At 38.1% G+C, this 20,772-nt stretch overlaps 2 protein-coding genes across 3 annotated transcripts in view; both read right to left on the bottom strand.

Moving 5' to 3' along the window:
• The window catches only part of npr1a (natriuretic peptide receptor 1a), a 47,052-nt gene extending 39,044 nt beyond the window's left edge, over positions 1–8,008 (bottom strand). The window contains exons 1-2 of one of the 2 annotated variants that reach the window (XM_032581366.1): positions 7,439–8,008; positions 1,043–1,787 (exon numbers count right to left, since the gene is read on the bottom strand). In XM_032581366.1, coding sequence (XP_032437257.1) covers positions 1,043–1,754 — 712 coding nt within the window. In that variant the 5' untranslated portion in view covers positions 1,755–1,787; positions 7,439–8,008. The other variant, XM_032581367.1, reaches the window with a different exon arrangement.
• A 7,277-nt stretch (positions 8,009–15,285) lies between these two features.
• On the bottom strand, positions 15,286–20,251 carry LOC116731968 (zinc finger protein 709-like). The gene is made up of 2 exons (XM_032581908.1): positions 19,809–20,251; positions 15,286–17,980 (listed from the first exon to the last, which is right to left on the bottom strand). The coding sequence occupies exons 1-2, from the start codon at positions 20,119–20,121 to the stop codon at positions 16,038–16,040; spliced, it is 2,256 nt and encodes a 751-aa protein (XP_032437799.1). The 5' UTR covers positions 20,122–20,251; the 3' UTR covers positions 15,286–16,037.
• Between the last annotated feature and the right edge of the window lie 521 nt (positions 20,252–20,772).

Here is a 20,772-nt window from a genome sequence, read left to right as displayed (position 1 = left end):
TAAGTAAATAATTCTTTAATATTCATTTTAAAAAGTACTAGTTCCGCTGGCAGATTATTTGAATTGTAACACAAAAAGAAATCTCATGTTATAAGTGAAAAAAAATCTGCCAGTGAAACTGTTTTACCAATTTTAAGAATTTTAAAAAATAATTTAAAAAAAAGCTTGGGAAACAAAAGTTACAGTAGTTGTGAGTTTTGTCTTATTTCAAGTGTACTAAGTTATTTGCAATAAAAACTAGACTTGTTTTCCTCGCTATTTAATTTTAAAAAATTACAAATGACAGAAAATAAACTTAAAAACGAGCTTTTATTAAAATAATTCCTTCTGTGGGTTGAACTGAAATTCAAAGTCAACTTAAATAGAAGCCGTAGAACACATGGCACCGACTGACAAAACGTGCTGGAGCTCTGTCTGGGTTGCTAGGTGACGGGCAGAGTTCCGCTGTGGTTGCTAGGTAACGGTTTGGGCTTTCCTGGGGTTACCAGGTCAAGTGCAGTGCCTGCTGATTTGCAACGTTACTTTCAACAGGTCTTTAAAACGTCCCGTTTCCAGACACCAAAAAACATTAATTAACTGCCCAAAAATAACTGCGTGTTTTTTTAAGTGCTTAGTCTTTTTTTTCAAGCAGCAGAAACCCAAATGGAAGAACAAAAATGTGCAAATTGTGAGTTCTGCATAAAATGTCCCCTTTAATGTCTTTTTAATCTTGTGTAAAGGCTTAAGTGGGTAAATAAAAAAATTGAAGAATTGTGAATTTTTTCATCCAATTAATCGATTAATCTTCAAAATAATTGTAACAATTAATTTGTCAAAGCAATAAAAGGTCAAAACATCCTACATTTTATAGGCACTGTATAAAAATCAATAATAAATTCTGTGGATCTCCAAGACAGCAAATCAATAAATGAAATGAAGTGGAGAAACGAAGAGGAAGCTCCAAGACTCGAGCAAACAGTGAAAGCAGCTGTAGGGTCAAAGTTCAGATGCCTTCGACTGATCACTGGAGATAAAGCAGGAAGAGAGGGGAAAGGAAGCTGACCTCTGCCGTTGTCTCTGATCTTTTGCACCGCCAGCTTGTAGTTGATGTCGGTCTCCAGCGAGTAGTCGTAGGTGGTGATGTTCTGGACCCTCAGCATTTCGTACACGCCCTCCACGGTGAAGTAGTACGGCCTGTCGTAGTTGCTGTCCTTGTTGTTGTCGGTGTAGACCAGCATGACGTGCCGCAACCAATCAAACGCCTGCTGGATCTTCAAGCTGAACTCGCCCAGCTTTGCGTGAGTCGGGCCCGTGTTGGTGACCGCCGCGTAAAATTTGAAGCCCGTGGCGCGGGCGCCGGCGGTCACCATGGGAACATCCCAGTGGGTGGTGAAGCGAGCGACCGGCGAGGAAGAGAATTCACATCCAGGCCCGATGAAAGCCCAAGGATCGTGGGCTAATTTCAGGTCAACGGCCACCAGAGGCGCCATTGAGTCGGAGCAGTAGCCGTCGGTGTTCTCCGAGTTGCCGTTGACCAGATGCAGCTTCAGGCCCGGGAGCAGCCAGGGGTCACAGTTCACCCGCGAGATGGCCTGGTAGAGGGCGGGCGCCACCCGGAGCCACGACCAGGGATACTCTGTGTTGGTCTTTGGCAAGATAGCTGCGATGGTGACCGTCTGGCGGCCATCGGTCGCGTTGCCAGGACCGAAGACGCAGTCGTCTGATTGGCTGAGGGGAAGAGAGAAGAGGAGCAGGAGGCAGAGCCGAGGCAGCATGACGAAGAGGAGTTTGGTCGCCTGACAGTCAACCTGCAGGGAGCAGAAAACACTTTACTAAACAACATTCGGATAATTTACAGCGACTTAAAATGATCCGTTTTGAGTTTCTGTGGGAAATGATTAATTGGATTAATCATAAGAAATTGATTTATTGAAATAAAAGAAATAGAATAAACAGATGCAAAAAATTTATTTGCTGAAAAAATAAAATGAGAGCAGCAATTAAGCCAAAACTGTTTTAAAATATAAACATTTTGTTTTTAAAATAATAATGTTGAAAAAAATTCTAAAACAGGAGAAAATTTGATGTGAAAATTTCCTATCCTTTGAAATCTTTTCTCTGTACTGATGTTAAGTCAAGCACAAAAGGTTAAGTTTCGTATTTTTAAGCAACGTTTGCTACAAATTATCAAGAGTTCACTTAAGCTCTACTGTTACTGCATTTTTAGGCAATAAAATGTTTATTTTCCTAAATTATTTGATTATTTTCATGTATTTCTAATATTGTAAATAAAAATCAGCAAAACAAGATTTTTTTCCATTTGATTAATCGATTAGTGGTTATAATCAATTACTAAAATAATCATTAGCTGTAGCCCTAGAATAACAGGTGCTTGTTTACATCCTGATTTAATGCGTCGGGGTTTTTTGGTGCAGAACGTCTCACATTAATGACGTAGAAAAATGTGTTTCAGGTCAGGAAGTGATTCAGAAACTCCTTAATAGGTGATGCATTAATAAAATCCGACACAACCGTTCAGACTACAGACGCTTTGACAACAATCGGATTCGTTTCTGATTCGCTGCAACATGTGGAAGTGGAAAAGATCGGATTATTTTAGTGCGAAAAGTCCAGAGTTGTTCAGACTGCCGTGAAAAAGTCGCGTTCAGCGTAGCGTTTGTGTTGATCTATTACACAAAATCCCAATAAAATGAGAGGGTGTGAATACTTTCGCCTGCCTGCTAACTGTGTTTTTAGTAAATAAACTTGTTTTAGTGTTAAACAGGCTGTCAGGCGAAACCTAAACCAGCTAAACTCTCCGGAGATCAAATTAGAAAACTTTCCTTTTGCTGTTAAATTAAATCCAGAGTGATTCATCCTCTTTTCTGAATGAAGTGAACATCTCAAAACTAATGGATCCTTTTGAACAGGGGTCTCAAACTCCAGTCCTCGAGGGCCGCAGTCCTGCAGTTTTTAGATGTGCCAGAGGTACAAAACACTGGAATGAAATGGCTTAATTACCTCCTGCTTGTGTAGATAAGTTCTCCAGAGCCTTAATGACCTAATTATTCTGTTCAGGTGTTGTGCAGCAGAGGCACATCTAAAAGTTGCAGGACAGCGGCCCTCGAGGACTGGAGTTTGAGACCCCTGCTCTTGAGGAACTGTTGCAGCATGTGAAACCTCAGCCAGCGTTTCCATGTGGGATCCATAAACTGTTACCCATTAGCTCCATGTGGGCCCCATGTGTGCTTGAGGGTCCACAGATATGGAAGTAATGTGTGCAACTGAGCTGTTATGAGCTAATTGCAGGTCAAACAGAAGGGGCCGAGCCTGTTTACTGTTCGAGTAATGAGTAAACGCTTTCCGACGAACTGACACGGTGAAGATCTGATGCGCCGCGCTGGGAACCGGTGAACCGTTCAGACGGACGGCAGAATAAAATGCAGTAAACCTGAGGAACGAATACTACACGAAAACGTTTACAGAAGGTTTTTTGAACGTTTCGCAGTTTCATCTGTGACTCACTGAGGCTACCGTGCATTTCAGGTCATGAAGTGATTCAGAACATTTTTAATAGGTGATGATGGACCACAGAAACCAGCGCAAAGAGCATCTTCAGTGGGGAAACTTAAACACTGAAGATAATTAATTACACATTTCCTTTCTTTATCAGAAGGAACACCAAAGCAATAAATATGTGTGTGTGTTTGTGCTGCAGTAGATGTGTGTGTGCACCATTGTTCTCATGCAAGCCTACAGACTTATATAAGTCTTGCGAAACAGCAGCAGAGACGCAGCAGATCAAACAGGACACAGCCGAGCCTGTTGTTCTGATTCATCTTTGTGCATCTTCATCGTCCCATCAAATTAACGAGGAAGGAAACAGCAGCATCAACATCTGCTAGGAGAAACTTCAAAAGGAGAAAAAGAAGCTGCTTTTAATTTACAGAAGCTCTAATTGTGACCTCAAATGAGTGAGATTAAAAAACACGTTAAGAGGATGAGATCTTCGTAATCTGGACGTAGTGAAGGACCTGAACCTTCAGAGACACTTAAAGACGATTACAAAGTCGGTCTTCTATCATCTGAAGAATATTTCCAGGATTAAACGACTAATATCCCAACAAGAACTAGAGACTCTGATCCATGCGTTTATCTGTATATGGGGTTCAAATGGAGCCAAAAATGACTCTATCACCAGTTTTTAAATCACTGAACCGGCTTCCTGTTTGTCAAAGAATTATTTTAAAATTCACAAATAGTCAACAAAGTTCTAACATTTCAGGTATTTAGGAGTGTTTTCCTTCCTGGTAGTTCAGTAAACTACTGGTTTGTTTGGGGACCAAAGTTGAAACATTTGTTACATTTTCAGGTGCTGCGATTCACTTTCTCACTGCACCGCGTCAAGCGATCGAAACTATTGAAAAACCTGTTCCTCTCCTCGCCTGTAGTGGCGCTGCACCAAGAACCACTGAAGGAAACGACATGAAAACCTCTGAGGAAGACATGAGTGCAACTTCCTTCTTCACTAAATGTAAACAAAAACGTTTTTTTTAACGCTTGGACAATTTTTCTTTTGTTTTTGCCAAAAGACCACGAGTCATTTCTACCGCCAAAGCCAAACACAGGTTTGTTTTGGTTGTGTTTACCCAGAATTCCCTGTGTTGTAGTCCACTTCCTGCATTTGGAGCGATCTTCAGTCTGCTTGCTGTAAAAACACAAAATTTTACAAAATGTTTTTGTCTAGTTTCTAGTGAAAATATTCCAGCAAACTTGAAGTAAGACAAAACTAACTTAAAAGTACCAAAAGTAGTTTCAACAAGATATAGTTTTATGTGAATAATTTCTTAATATTGATGAAAAAGTATTAGTTTCACTGACAGATTATTTAACTTATAACAAAACATTATCTGCCAATAGAACCAGCACTTTTCCCATCAATATTAAGGAATTATTTTCTTTAAAAAAGCTCCTATATCTTGTTGAAAAGTTACTTTTAAGTTTGTCTCATTTGAAGTGTGATAAGATATTTGCACTAGAAACTAGACCAAAAACACTTGGTAAGATTTTGTGTTTTTGCAGTGCGCATTTGAACCAAACTCCTAGGTTTGGTTCGAATGCGCACACAGAGTTCACTTTTTTGGTCCGTATTCTCCAAACGAACCAGACTATCAAGGCAAACAGACTAGAGTATGTTTAAAGTGGATTAAACAGGGCTGGTGTGAATTCACCCTAAAATGAATCATATCTAAGGATTCACAGACTTACTGGCTGCTGGGATCCAGAACACATAAGAGTAACAAAGCTGGTCAGATCCAGAGCAGAAATCATATTTGTCTGAATTCTGTTAGAATTGCGGTTTTTCACATTACAAGTGATTGACGTGATGAATCACAGGCAGACGGGGCAAACCACAGAGAGCTTTTATTTCCCTCCACAGGGTGCCGGTTTGTTAGCTCCTGGCGTTATTGCTCTCTGACTGAAAAATTCACCACATATATCGTTACTTTTTGAGCTAAAATTTCAGCTGGAGAGTTAAATAAAACTTATTTTGTCTTGGACTGGAGTTGTTTTATACATTTGTACCAAACCATTTTTAAAAAATAACATTTCAGCTGCATTTTTAGCTTCACTGTGCTTGTTTTTTTTTTGTCTTTCAACATTTTGTTTGAGATAATAATCAGTTTTTGTAATGGAAGTGAGTAAAACTATTATGAGCTCTAAGTGGAAGAATACAAATATTACACATGCCCTTAAAAACATACCAGCATATCAGCAATATATTATTACCACAGAGTAATAAATGCAGTAATCTGTAATTAATAATGTCTGCAAACACCATAAACTGACACTTTTTATTTTCTTTAGTTTTATGAGATATTTTTCAATTGTATGTTCAATTAATTTATGGATTAATCCAGAATTAATGTTTAAAAATGAAATTAAATTCAATATGTGTTAAATTTAGCTGTGACAGTTCATTTCATAAACTCAAACGTAGCGAAGACTCGGTACACAGAGATACAAGCATGCACACTCACATTCACTCACAGTCAGAGTCATAAATTAACACTCATGTCTGTGGACTGTGGGAGGAAGCAGGGGAACCCAGACAGAACCAGCACACGCAGGAGGCAAACACACAAAATATTACAGAGTAGTTTTGGTCCAGTTTCTAGTCTAAACATCTTAGTACAATGGAAATACAACAAAACTAACTTACAAGTAACTTTTCAGCAAGATACAGCAGTTTGTCTTTAGTTAATAATTGGTGAATATTGATTTTTTTGATTATTTCACTTTTAACAAGATTCCTGTGTTACAATATTAAGGAATTATTTACTTAAAACAAACTCCTATATCTTGTTTAAAAGCTACTTATAAGTTAGTTTTCTCAAGATGTTTCCACTAGAAACTAGACAAAGATCATCTGTAATATGTTGTATTTTTGCAGAGAGGAAGAAATAATAACAAATCAAACTAAAGCAACAAGACGAAAATGATTAATCTGTCTGTATTGCTGGCATGGCGATAAGGAATCTGAGTTTTATATTTTGGGATTATTACAAGGTTTAGTATTTATTTCCCACATCTTTATTCTCGTGTGTCCTTGACTTTAGAGTTTTATCTTGCAAAAATTGTTTCTTATTTTAAGTATATTTGCACCAGAACTACAGAAAAATACTTGGTAATATTTTGTTTTATGCATTTTGACTAATTTAAATCCAAAGACATTGTAATATGTCCTGACATATCCATATTATCCTGACATAAAACATAAACTATAAGGACTGTACTCCCCTATCCTCTCATACAACAATAACACATGGACTATCCTCACACACACACACACATCACGGACTGTTTTCTTCACACACACATACAACCTGTAAATTTTATCTGCCATTATTTATCTATAATCCATTCCCTAACATTCTTGTATATTCTGTATAATCTGTGCATATAGCTCCCATATTTATATTTATACACAATATCTATATCTCTTTGCTATAACCCCTTATAGTCCATACATACATAGTCTTGTACATCTGTAAATAAATATTTATATCTCGTAGAGCACTTCTGGATAGATGCAAACTACATCTCGTTGCTTGTACTTGTGACAGTGCAATGACAGTAAAGTGGAATTCTATTCTATTCTATTCTAATATTTGTATTATTAATAATATTTGGTTTTGGATTTAATTCCTGAGCCAAGCTTAGAAATCTTTAAAAATGTTATCACGCTTCTAATGTCTGATTGATTAATTGCTTCATCAGGATTAAACATGGCGACTTTCTGGGTTAACTTTAACTAGGCCAGTAACTGTAATTAATGGTAATTACCTTCAGTGAACGTAAACATGTGATCCAGATCAAACTCAGCAGCTCTGAGTCGGTTCGGCTGCTTGAAATGACAGAGGATTCGTGAACTTCTAAAGCCAGTCGGTTCTTTTACCTGTTCGGATCCTCAGAGCTTCTCTTCCTGCAGCTTCATGTTTCCTCAGCAGCCAGAAGAACAAGAAGAAGAAGAAAAAGAAGAAGAAGAAGAAAAAGAAGAAGAGCAACGTGATGTTTCCTCAGCAGCGCAGAAACTCAGGTTTTCAGCGGAGACACGCCGGAGAACCGAATCCCCGCTGCTGCCGGCACTTTTCCGGTCCAATACAATCAGGAAAACAGAAAAAGGTCCAGGCGATGTCCCACCTTCCTCACGGCCACGCGCGCACGTGCACGTATTATTAATATTATTTTTTTTTTTCAAAGTGGGGGCACGTAAACAGGGCACGAGGGCAGAGATAGCGCTGAGTAAGCGTGCGTGTCCGAGTCCCACCCGTGGGGTTTGCTGATTGGTTCCGAAGCTTCTCCCCCACAATTAGACCCGACTTCAGGCGGCGCGGCGGACGGTTCGGGTCCGGTTTAATGAGTCCAGCTGGTGTGGATGAGGTTAGTGGAGGGGACAGCAGGAAACCCACGCAGTTGTGGAGCCCCCTGGTGATCAGCCGCGCTCAGAAAACACAAAACGTTTCCTGGTGCTGGAATAATCTGTGCTCCCGAATCACCCAGCAGACAAACAGGTCCAGATACGACAGAACAGCCAATAAAGACATAAACACTTTATGATGCTCATGATTAATAAATCACCGGCTGAAGGATTAACTGTTCTAGTTGATTTAATTAAAGGTGGCCTATTATGTGCTTCATTTTAAACAAATTAAGACAGATCTATATTAAACATGTTCATTATCATTGTTTTTTTACACAAAATCTAAAATTTTAGTTTGCTGATTTTGAGCTCGTTTCAGAATGAGCCGTTTCATGGCTCTGTCACTTTTATGCAAATTAACTGCTGCTGGCCACGCCCCCCCCAACGCAATGTTTACACTCCCATTTCATACACCTGAACATAGCAGCAGAGATGTGGAAATGTCCACAACAAAACAGCCATAGTGGAGCTCATACAGTGGGTGGAGCTCCGCCTGGGTTGCTAGGTAACGGAATACTGCCCGCCCATTGTGACGTCATAATCTGGAGGTTTCTTGAAGTGGTACATTTTCCAGACACCAAAAAACATGAACTAATTTCCAGAACAGCTGGATGTTTCTTTTTAGAGCTTTAACTGTTTTTAGAAGCAGCAAAAACTCAAATAGAAGAATGAAAATGTACAAAAGTGAATTTTGCGCAATATTTCCACTTTAAATCTGACTCTTCTTCTCACTGGTTTTAAGTTGCTTCATATTTAAGCTCAGCATTAAATACACTCCATTTTGTTTCCGATCATGATTCATTCATTCACTCTATCGGGTGTCTAATGAACTTTTACATGAACAAAAACCCAAATGTAAGATTTTTGATTGGCAGGGCCGTATTTACAAGCCTGTGGGGCCCTGGGCTGGAGCCAGTTTGGTGCCAACTCAAATAAGGAAAAATTATTTTACTAGCGCAAATTTCAGTGCATTAATGGTTAGTCCTATAAATCAGGAGGTATGAACTGGTGCTTTGTTTAATACTGAAAATAATCTAATAATAAGTTTAATAATAAACCATAATGTTTAATAATAAGGTTTAATGCGCTCTCTAGCCAATAACTCCATGTTGTCCCAAAGAAATCCACTATAACTGCACAATTTTCAAAGACTGAATATTGTTTACATTCATAAACAAACAAAATATTTATACAGCTCAACTAATTTGGACATGAGAGTTTTAAACAAAGTACAATTTTTGTAACCCACACATTTTTGTAACACAATAAATATTGAAAAAAGCTACCTTCTTTCAGAAAGCAGCAAAAACACAAAATATTATCAAGTATTTTTGGTCTAGCTTATAGTACAAAAATCTCAGTACACTTGAAGTAAGACAAACTGACTTACAAGTAACTTTTGATTATTTATAAAAAAAGTCCATTGTAGATTTTTTCACTAAAAATAAATCTGCCAGTGGTAGTACCAGTCCTTTTTAAATCACTGTTAATGAATTATTGACTTAAAACAAGTTTCTATATCTTGCTCAACAGTTACTCAAAATACACTTGAAATGTGAAATTTAAAGTGTATTTCAAATTATCTGCATTAATACTACACTAAAAACACTTTTGAGTGTTTTTAGTGTAGTATTAAGTGTAGTGTAGGATTTTGTGTTTTTGCAGTGAACCAGCTTATTGCAACACTTTGATTGTTTAAATATTTTCAGCAATTCTTTTAATCAACCTCCCTCGTTTAAAATAACTGCACACTGTCCTGAACACGATCCGGTGTGGGAAAACCGACATGTTTGTTTTAATTTCTTAGATTCAGTTTCATCGAGACGGCTGACGCAGGACGCTAACATTCCTGATCTCTGAAGGTTTAATGATTCAACAATCTCTTATTAAACTTTGACCTTCTTCGGCCGTCGGCTCCCTGCCGGTCAGAGGCCGTCCTGGAAGTCGGCGCTAACAAAACACAAGAACGCGTCTTCGCCTCGGTGATGTTCTGAATCTGCAAATCCTGACACAACAATCAGGTTTATCATGGACAGAATGTGGGGTCAACAAAAACTGTGTGTGTGTGTGTCTGTGTGTGTGGGGGTGTGTGTTGTTGATGATAAAGTTAATGTACAAGACAAACACACACGTATGCATGACCCTGAGGGTGAGTGCGTCTTTGAACAGGATACACCCGGTGGACCAGGAAGCCACTTAGTAACACACACACAAACTCTCCCTCCTCTGTACCTCTTCCTGGAAATGATCACCACCCCCCCACACACACACGTTAAAACACACACACACTCCCTGCCCTCCACTCGTAACTCTCTTGTTAATGAAAAGACTCATTTGTGTATGTTTCTCTTGTCTGATGAACGAAAGCATCGACTCCAGACAAACACCGGGGGTCAAAGGAAATGCCTCCACTGGGTTTCATCGAATTAATGGTTCAGAAAACTGAAATTAAAGGTTTTTTTCCTTCCTGAAAGTAAGGAAGGAAAAAACGGAAGGATTGGGCGAACGAGTTTGAATCGAACCGAGTTTGATTGGGGATCAAAACGGAAACATTTGTTATATTTTCAGCTGGTGTGGTTCTCTCTCTCATTGCACTGTCAAACAAACCAAATTAATTGAAAAACCTGTTCCCCTCCTTGCCTGTGGGGGCGCTGCACTAACAACCACTGAAGGAAACGACACACAAACCTCAAAAGATGACATGAGCGCAACTTCTTTTGCACTTTGACTATTCCTCAGGACTTGATTTTATTTGTATTAATGGTGAAATTTCAAGAAGGGATTTGAAAATGTTATTTGCACTTTAAATATGAACTATGTTATAATCCTGTCCTTTATGGGAATTTCAACTTATTTCTGAGGCCATATTATGATAAAAGTAAAGCTTAAAAAAACCACACAAAAATAATGTTGACCAAAATAAAAAATGTTGATCACAAAAGTAGGTGCCAAATTTGAAAAAGGTGCCACAAAATCAGTAATTTTAAGCTGCAGAAATCACAACAAAACATCACAACATCTTAGAGGGAGTGGAAGTATGACGGTGCCAAAAACCTCTGAAATTTCCCGATTTAGAAAAGGCTAAAGAATTGCTAAAAAAAAATGTAAAAAATTTTTGTAGAAAAAACTTGGAAATTTTGTAGTTTCAAAAAGTCAAACATTTTGAACTTCTGGAATTTTTCTGATTTTCACGTCAAACATTTTTGTCTGAAATGAAAAAATTTCTTTTTCTAGAAAATTTCTGAAGTTAATCTCAAATTTAGTTATTTTCTTCTAGCAAATTTTCAACTTTTGAAAATGTTTTGAATTTCAGGTCAATTTTTTTTAACTTTTAAACTCAGAAATGTAAAAGTTGTTTCTCGAAAATGTCTGAGATTGAACTCAAAATTTTTGAAATGTTCAACTTTTGGAATTTTTCTGATTTTTATGTAAATTTTTTTTGCCTTTTGAAATAAAAATAAAATCGTAATTTCTTTTTCTAGAAAATTTCTGAAATTAATCTCACTTTTTTTTTCTTCTAGCAAATTTTCAACTTTTGGAAGTTTTTTGATTTTCAGGTCAATTTTTTTTTTTTTTACTTTTAAACTCAGAGATGTGAAAGTCTTTTGTTTTAAATTTTCGAGATTAATCTCAAAATTTCTCCTCTGTTTTGCTATCTACAATGGCACTAATATTCCATCAGACTGAATGAGTGTCAAGAAATATCAATACATTTTAAAATGTCATTAAATGCATTTTTTCTGTGCAGCTTAGTAATAGAAATCACTTCTTTATGGGTCTGGTGTTGTAAAATAACACATGGAAATGCTTTTCAAGAGCAGTATTTGCTGTGCCATGCAGTCACAGCTGTACAAAAAGAAGTCATATATAGCTTTTATTGTCACTTTTATGGTTATCCCATCAGTGTGGAACATGCTGCATCGTTACTGAAGTAAATGCTAAACTGGACAAAACATCTTTAAATTGACACTGGAGCTCTTCTGCAAAACCAGCCATCAACACACAGTGCAGACCTTACATTCCTCCCCAGGCGGTTTGACGAGAACGCTCTCACTGATTGATGTGAAAACACCGTCGCAGATTATAGGCGGGTAAGTAAACAGCCCACTGGCTGCAGCGATCCACAGGTGAGTCAGGTGAGAGTGACAAGAGACGTCAATGGTTATTAATGAGTCTAAATACCTGGAATTCCTCACAAGTCTGTTCAAACAGAAGTCAATCTGCTTTGACAAAGAAGCAACAACAAAAACACATACACACACACACACACTTGTGTGTATTAAAGTAGTCGTTTCTCAGAGTAATTAATTAACTGTCCATGTCCTTTTAGTTTCTGCTGGTCCACATTTCTTGCGTTCAGTAAGCAAAATATTTGGTTCACTTTGGATAGACACCCAGAACTGTGAGTTTAGTTCGATTTGGGTCCAAAGTTGCAACATTTGTTCCATTTTCAGCTGCTGTTCCCCTCCTCGCCTGTGGTGTCGCTGCACCACAAACCATTGAAGGAAACGACACTGAGAGCAACTTCCATCTTCAAGAAATGTAAATAAAAATGGACGTTCGTCAGATTTTAGCAGTTGTAGGATTCCTCTGTTGTCTTTGGTAAAATACCACAATCCATTTCACCTGCTAGTGCTAAACTCTCATCTTTGTTCTGGTTGTATTTACCCAGAATGCCCTGCTTTTGGAGCGGTCTGATAGGCCTTCACATATACATTCATACCGTCCCATAGTTCACTTCAACCACATCAACGACCTAGACGGACCTGAGTTCGCTTTTTTGGTCCAGGTCAGAGTTCACATTAACTGAACTTTCTAGGCAAATGAATTTGAGTTCTATTAAAGCAGATTAAACTGGTGTGATGTGAATGCACCCTTAGACTCTCCAGGTTTCCCAACATTCATGTTTTTGGACTATAGGGAAAAAAGCAAACCTGTATAAAGTCCAAACATAAAAAAGAAACCTGCAGCTGATCGAGGATATGAAACAACAACTGTCTTCCTAGAAAGCAAACATCACTCCTGTTACATTCCTTTAGTTTTTGAGTCTTTTTCTTGTGTTTGATTATTTGATTTTGGGTTATTTATGTTCAATGGGTCTTGCCATATACAGTTAATTTCTGTGTTTATTATTGTTGTCAACGTGTTGCCGTATTAGTTCATTCCTTTGTGTTTAGCTTCATTGTTTCTTCTTCTCTTCTGTGTTTGCATCTATTTTTCTTAGATTGTTGTCAGGCTTTTTGGTTTCTAAAGCCTCCAGTCTTAGTTTAGCTTCCTCTGTGTTAATTAGTCTCCTCCCTCAGTTTCCCTGCTTTATCCTCTCCTCAGCTCTATCTCGTTTCCTCTGATTAGCGTTTCTGGTTCTTTTGTCACTTTCCAATGCTGCTGCAGTATTTTAGCTCCTGGTTTTTCATTGTTCATAACTGGATTCTTCCGGTTTTTTTCTCCATTTCAAGCCTGATTCTTGTTCCATTCTCCAACATGGCAGCTCCACCCTTTTCCACAATGATATCAAAATTTGTCATAATACACCTAATTTAATTTAGACAGACAGAATATCGAACATATCGGTCCAAACCAGCGACATTTTTCATATATCCAGAAAGAAAATGTTGTAAATAACAAAGAAATCAAACAAAATCTGTCCAAAAATGAAGTTATGGGTAAAATATGGAAATTACCTTTGACAATTTCCAGAAGGGAAAATAAAACTGAATGTATTGGTAAAAATATATTAAAATACTGCGTGGAGAAAATGAAGTAAAGACGCCTTAAAGATGTCTTTTAAAAATCTGCACATTTTGCTATAAAATATGTCCAGTTTTGCTTTGATTCACTTGTTATCCAAATCTTCCACAGCAAACTTTAATCAAGCCAGCAGATGCTTTTTCTTCGGCAGTGGAGTCTTGTGAGGGAGTGTGAATGGAGGCCGTTGTGGTTTTATGTATTATTTTTTGTTTTACTTTGTTTTTTCCAGTTTTTTTAAAGGTTCCTTCGCAGCAGCAGCTGGGTTTTAGTGACAGAATCGTCCTTTCACGTTTGGATTATGGCTCAGACAGCGATCGTTTTATAACTCTGTGCAACACTTCAGTTATAAAAAAGCTTTTTATTGGCCGCCAGTTAATGTTAAACCAGTTTATTTGTACACATGCATGCTTTCTAAAAACAGATGGTTTCTAAGCCTGGTTGCACATTTGTTTCTTAATGTGTTCAGAATTTATCAACTAATTTATTGATATTGTGTAGATTATTTGGTTGTTACAAACAGCAAGTGTGAATTTAATGTCACTAAAGAGATTAGACCTAAATTTACTATTTTCAAAACTTATATTACCTGTAGTATCTTAAAGTTTTATGTGTGTTCTTCAAATATATTCAATTATTTATCACTACAGATCAGAGCTTTCAAGTCAGGATTAGATTCTAAATCTTCCAATTTAATCCAGTCAGAATCAGTAAATTACTGGCTGTAAATGATCCAGTTTAAAAGTTAAACTTTCTCCATTTTCTAAAAGAGAAGTAAGCCAGTGATAATAAAGAAAGAGGAGGACGAATCTCTAAATTAAAGCTGAAATGTTTGTTTGTCTGTTCCCAGTTCACTGTGGATAAAGTAAATATTTAAGTCCACTATAGGCCATCTTCACCTTTGGTCACAGAACTAATAATAGATTTATTGTTTATAAACTTAAATGTAATAGTTTATATGATTAGACAATAATTAAGAAGTGCAGGTTATATGTGGCTCAAAGGTTTGAATCTTCCTCTATGTTTTAAAGGTCCCATTTCAACAGTTCAAGCTTAAAAGCTGTAGTGACATCTGGTGGAAAAACTTTGTTACATCTCCGTTTTTATTTTTTACTGAGCTCTTCAAGTCCAGAAGCTTCCAGATCTTCACATTCAGCGACAGTTAAAGTAAAACCATCACAGAGCCGCTTAAATCCGTAGCAAAGATGCTTACAAGTCAATTTTTCAAGTCTAATTTATGTCTCAAATGACTGTTATTAAAATGTTCCTATCAAATTTATACTAATTTAACACATGAACAACTAACACTTTAAATTAGTTTACATTAATTCAACAATTATTTTAAAAAATTTTTTAAAAGCGATAATCTAACATGTAAAAAAAACTTAAAATGTGCTTTGAAAATAATTTTTTTCATGGATTATTATATAGATATGGATTTATGTTCAAATTAAGAAATGAAAAAATTAAAAAAGATATCTATAATGTAATCCAAAGCAGTTTCAATAATTTCTATACATTTACAAGTGTAATATTTTATCAATAGTTAAAATTACGAAATGAGAAAAACTTACTGGTCATGTGTACAGATGCAACTCTAATCCATTAAAAACAGCAAATACATGTTTCTCATGTCTTTATTTTGAGATAAAATGTCTTGAAATAAAAAGCAGACTGCAGTCAAATATGTAGAAATTAGTAATAATGTTTTGCACAACTCTTTATTGGTTGTACAAACATAAACAACACATATGATGCTACACGTCTCCAGCTGTTTAATTCTTTATATATTCAACAATATTTCGATGCAGAAAATGGTGCTTTCAACTTTCCTACTAAAAATACCAAGAAATTTTGTCGAACCTCATTTACAACTTTCTCTCTTTGGTAAAAACTAAATTATAGCAGATCTTTGAAAATAAAGACTGTTTAAATTAATGAAAACACATTTAAGGGCCTTCAAGATAATGTATGAAAACAACTAAAATGTCAAACTCAGTAAAAACTCAGTAAAAGATCAACTCTGTCATGACTGAAATGCTCAAATTTCATTCAAATAAACTCAGAAAATCAAAAAAAAAATTCTGGTAGAGGATCTCCATATGAATGCATTTTGTTTGTTTTTCTGTAAATGTTAAAGAAATAATCTGAAAATAAGATCTTTGTATTCAAAAGGCTAAAAATTTATTATTTGTAAGTCTAGTTCTCCAGTTCTTTCATTTGTTCTGGTTTAAACTTAAACAGTCTTGTCTCTCATGTGGTTACTGTTCAACAGGTAATAAGGTCTTATTATAATTTGTTATTTATGAGTTTGAACTAATCTGACTCTCTACAGCTGGATGAAGTCTGTCTGGAGACCCTCCTGCCCTCTGATTGACTTCCTGCTGTTATGGACCAGCTGGTGCACCTTCATGTGAACGTCTCGAGAGCGTTTCTCCTGGTAACTTTTCCCGCATACCTGGCAGCTGTAGGGTTTCTCTCCAGTGTGGGTCAACAGATGCTTCTTCAGGTCATTTTTGGTGACAAAGGCCTTCCAGCACAGGTGGCACCCGAAGGCCAGCTCCTTCCTGTGGAAGCGGATGTGGGTTTCCAGGTATCCTTTGGTGGAGAAGCTTTTGCCACAGAGAGTACAGCTGAATGGCTTCTCTCCCGTGTGCGTTAGCATGTGGACGTTAAGCCCTCCCATCTGCCGGAAGGCTTTCCCACAGATGCGGCAGGGGAATGGCTTCTCGCCCGTGTGGATCCTCTGGTGAACTTCTAGGATTTGGACAGAGGCGAGACTCTTCCCGCAGGTATCGCAAGAGACGCGGCTGACGGTTCGGTTGGTGTTGTGGCTCCTGATGTGCGCCGTCAGAGAGGTGCGCTCAATGAACGTCTTCCCGCAAAATTCGCAGATGTACGGCCTCTCCCCACTGTGGATCCTCTTATGTCTCCTCAGAGCACCGGGTCGAGGAAAGCACTTCCCGCAGATGCTGCAGGAGTATGGTTTGATGCCCGTGTGGGTTTGCATATGGATCTCGATGTGCTGAAAGGTGTTGCCACAGATGTGGCAGACTTTCCCTTTGTCTTTGTGGCCCTGCAAGTGATCGGCCAGCGTTTCAGATGGTAGCAGATCCTCACCGCACACCCCACAGACAGACTCTGAAGTGTGGCTCTTGGCATGTTTTCTTAGATTGCCTTTGCTCTGAAAACTCTCCCCACAGACTTTGCAGCAGGATGACGGACTACCTGACATCTCTGCATTTTGACCTTCTGTATTCTGGACTTCCTGTTCTCTGTCTAGTGGACGCTTGGTGCTGTGGGTCTTCCTGTGTCGCCTCAGAGCTCCAGATCGGGGGAAGCGTTTGCCACAGACGGGGCATCGGTAGGGCTTCAGCCCTGTGTGGATTCGCATGTGCGTCTCCATGTTCTGGAAACTCTTCCCGCAGACGCTGCATGTCCCACCAGCCTCCATGTGAGACTCCAAGTGAGTCTGCAGAACATTTGATGAATCCAGCTGCTCCCCACACACTCCACACACACATCTGGAGTCGCTGCTGTGTGTCACTGCGTGTTTTCTTAAGAAGCCTCGACTGTGAAAGGAATCTCCACAAACTCTGCAGCAGAGTGAATCATCAGGGTGTGGTTCAACGTTTACTTCCAGTTTAGCCATCTCTGAACTATCATCCTGCCCTTTGCGGTGATCTTCATGTTTCTTCAGATGCTCTAGAAGCATCTGGTTCTCAGCTAATGTCTTTCCACAGATCTGACAGGCGCTTGGTTTGTCTCTGCTGTGGATCTTTTTGTGCCTCTTCAGTGCGTTGGCCCGTGGGAAGCTCTTGCTACAGAAGTCACAGCTGTATGGTTTTACACCAGTGTGGCTCCGTACGTGAGTTTCCATGTTCTGAAATGTCTTCCCACAGATGTCACAGAACCTGCTCGTGCAAACGGTTTCCCTGTGGGATGCGAGGTGGTCGGATAAATCTCCTGAAGCCTCCAGGTGTTTTCCACAGACTCCACAGAGATTTTCAGGTGAGTCTGCATGAATTTCCGAGTGTCTGATGAGATTTACTTTGTGACGGAAAGTTTTCCCACAGATTAAACATTGATTACTTACAGATCCATCTCTTTTATCTGCTGTGTTTGTCTCTTTCTCAACTGAGGAGTTTTCAATTCGTTCTTCATCACTTTCAGCAGCAGAAATGTCAGAGGAGGCAGCAGTTACTGCGTCTGAATGCAGCGGGAGGTTTTCATTATCTGTGGTCATCTCTTTGGCGGAGGAGCCGATTGAGACTGACAGAGAAGAAAACATTTTTAGTTCATACAAATATTTCAACTTTTGTTAGTTTTTCACATAAATACCAAATAAAACACAATAATGTCCTTAATAGTAGTAATTGGGCCTGTCGCAAGCAATACATCAATTAATTGCATGAAAAAATAAGCCTGATCATTTTTATTTGTGTGATTTATTATTTTTCTCTTTCAAAACCAAAACCTGGATGACAGAAATCTTCAGTCTGGTGCTTTCGTCTCAACTTTTTGTTTTGTTTACAGAAACTAAATAATTTTATTTGTTGCTTTGTTTATTTATTTTCATTAGAATGTAAGGTTTATTGATCTTTGAAAATGTGTTCTTGCATTACAATACTGTTTTATCACCTGAAAATGGTCTCAAAACAACATTATTATCGCTTATCGCAATAACTTCTGGGACAATTTACCATCCAGTGAAATTTGTTATTGTCACAGGCCTAGTAGTAATGTGACAAAACAAAAATGGTTAAAGGGGTGCACATACTTTCACAAGGCCCAGTTTATTTACTGTTTACATTAAAAAATGGATGGTAAAAATGTTGTATTTATTAATGGCATTAGAAGACAGACATTTATGAAAGCAATGAAGAAATATAATTTAAAATATAATTCAAGTCAAAAATGATCAAAATCAACCAATTTCCACTTGACTAAAAAGTCATGTGCTGAAAAATCTTATTTTGTTCACTAAAAGCAGAAAAACTGAAATATTCCCTCTTAATCTGTCACTTTGTTCAGAGAAAGCTAAATTAGGTCAGGGAGTCATCTTCTGTTCGATTCAGAACTACCTAAAGTACGGAAACTGCAGCTCATTTTTGTTGTGCGTTTAATGTTAGTTTCATTTAATTGCTGAATTAAGATACAACTCTACTCATCTGAGCCTATATGGGTCGTAGTTCTTGGAAACATAATGAGACTCTGGGGCTCGGACCTCGAAGAAAACAGGAAATCAGTATCAGTCAGCCATCAGTAATAAAAAACATTTATGCCACAATCTGGGCCAGAAGGCAATGCTGCAGAGAGTTATCGGTGGAGCAAATAAGTTAATTTAGTTGTAATATAAAGCTCCAATTTATTTACTTTGTACAGTAAAATTTAAGTTCTGATTTTCTTATGATAGTCAAATCACTCTGCTGATCAGAATGAAATAACGTACTGATGGTATCACCAAATCTGGGAATATTTTTAACCTTGTTGAAACAACAGATTTCCCAGAAAAAATGAATGACGAGAAGAAAACTAAACATATGAAATCAGATATATGAATAAAAAGACAAATAACCCTTTCCTCTCACTGTAAGATTAAGACCAAACATTTTCCATTCCATTTAATTAAATGTTTTCTTTCAAAGATGGGTCAATATAGCTAATTAGCATTAAATAGAGCAGTGCAGTACTAAAAAATGCTTTTTAAACTTTTATATTTAACTGAAATATAAAGGGGAAAAGCAGTACACTGGGGGACCTTTATAAAACCATTTTAAACTCTAAACTTGATGGTTGATGCAGGGGCCCAGGAAACTTGGGCCCCATGACAATTTTTTTTTTTTTTTTTGCTTTTTGTGAATAGTCCAGGATTAAAAGAAAATATCTCTTTCAGGGGATTAAAAAACAAACATAGCAAGTGAAGTATTTTTAATTATAATAAAATAGATAATATGTATAATAATTAGAAATATACCAAAAATTTCTACATCAATTTGAATTGCTTCTCTTGTAAATGATCAGCAGGATGATTCTGATTGGTCTCTGGTTGCCTAGCAACAGTCGACCTGGGCTGTAGCTTCAAGCTAGCGGTTCTCACCCGTCCGCTTCAGCAGAACCACCGGGCTCAGTGCGGCCTCCAGCAGCCGGCTCTGCCGCTCCAGTTGCCGCCGGAACTCCTCCACCTCCCGCTCCAGAAGCTGAACAATCAGCTCCGCGGCTGCCGCCATCCCGTCCGTGAGAAGCGGCCGCAGGAGCCGCACCAAGCGGCCCGAGCCTCTGAACGACCCGGCTTCCCCGGCGCGCCTCTCCAGCGTAGCCAGGATCTCCTCGCCGACTTTGGAGAGCAGCTCCGACACCGAGTCGGTCAGTGGCCGGAGCCCGCAGCTCTGGGGACACACAGACAGAGACATCCCGATGCAGAGCTCCGTCCACCGGACTGCAGGAAGGAAAACAGTCCAGATTGTGTTGATCTGTCCGGGTCATTGAGAGGAAGGAGAGAGACGTAGCGCCCCCTGCAGGACCGGAGGAGCACAACATGTCCAATTATTTCTGTGGTCCTGGTTCGTTCAACGTTCACTACAGTTAAAAATGAACAAAAGTAATTAAATATAAAAATATATACTTTGCTTTCCATTGATTTTTTTACCCATTTTTTGACGTATTATAGTACATTTAGCCAGTATGAATATGAAACGACATCAGACTTATATAGTGCTTTACAAAGGGTTCTCAAAGACGCTTAAAATATGTTTGTATTCTTATTTTTATCTCTTAGTTTTGTGATATTCTTCTGTTTTCTGCTCTACAATATTCTGTTGTATGATGTTTTAATGCTTTCTGAATAGGTAGATGTCAGTAATGAGAATTTGTTCTAAACCTGGTTCAAGGTTAAATAAAAAAGAAATAAACCTTAATTTTAGACAAAAATGAATAGTAAATATAAGAAAACCATAAGCAGTTTTCAAATGATTGATGAACGTTTATTAAGGGAAAACATCCAAACCAAACAGTTTTCCTCCCTCAGTAACACTGTCCACACTGAAGAGTGTTTCTACCACAAC

The sequence above is a fragment of the Xiphophorus hellerii genome, chromosome 13 (genome assembly GCF_003331165.1).
Source record: "Xiphophorus hellerii strain 12219 chromosome 13, Xiphophorus_hellerii-4.1, whole genome shotgun sequence".
Taxonomy (NCBI): Eukaryota; Metazoa; Chordata; class Actinopteri; order Cyprinodontiformes; family Poeciliidae; genus Xiphophorus; species Xiphophorus hellerii.
The sequence above is the reverse complement of the archived record's forward strand: the minus strand, read 5'-3'. Positions and strand labels throughout refer to the sequence as shown.

Excerpts from the sequence above, each read along its gene's own strand:
- LOC116731968 (XM_032581908.1), bottom strand. The coding sequence starts at position 20,121 with ATGTCTCTGTCTGTGTGTCCCCAGAGCTGCGGGCTCCGGCCACTGACC. Across the intron at positions 17,981-19,808 it reads GGTTCTGCTGAAGCGGACGG|TCTCAATCGGCTCCTCCGCC; the intron begins GTGAGAACCGCT and ends CTTCTCTGTCAG.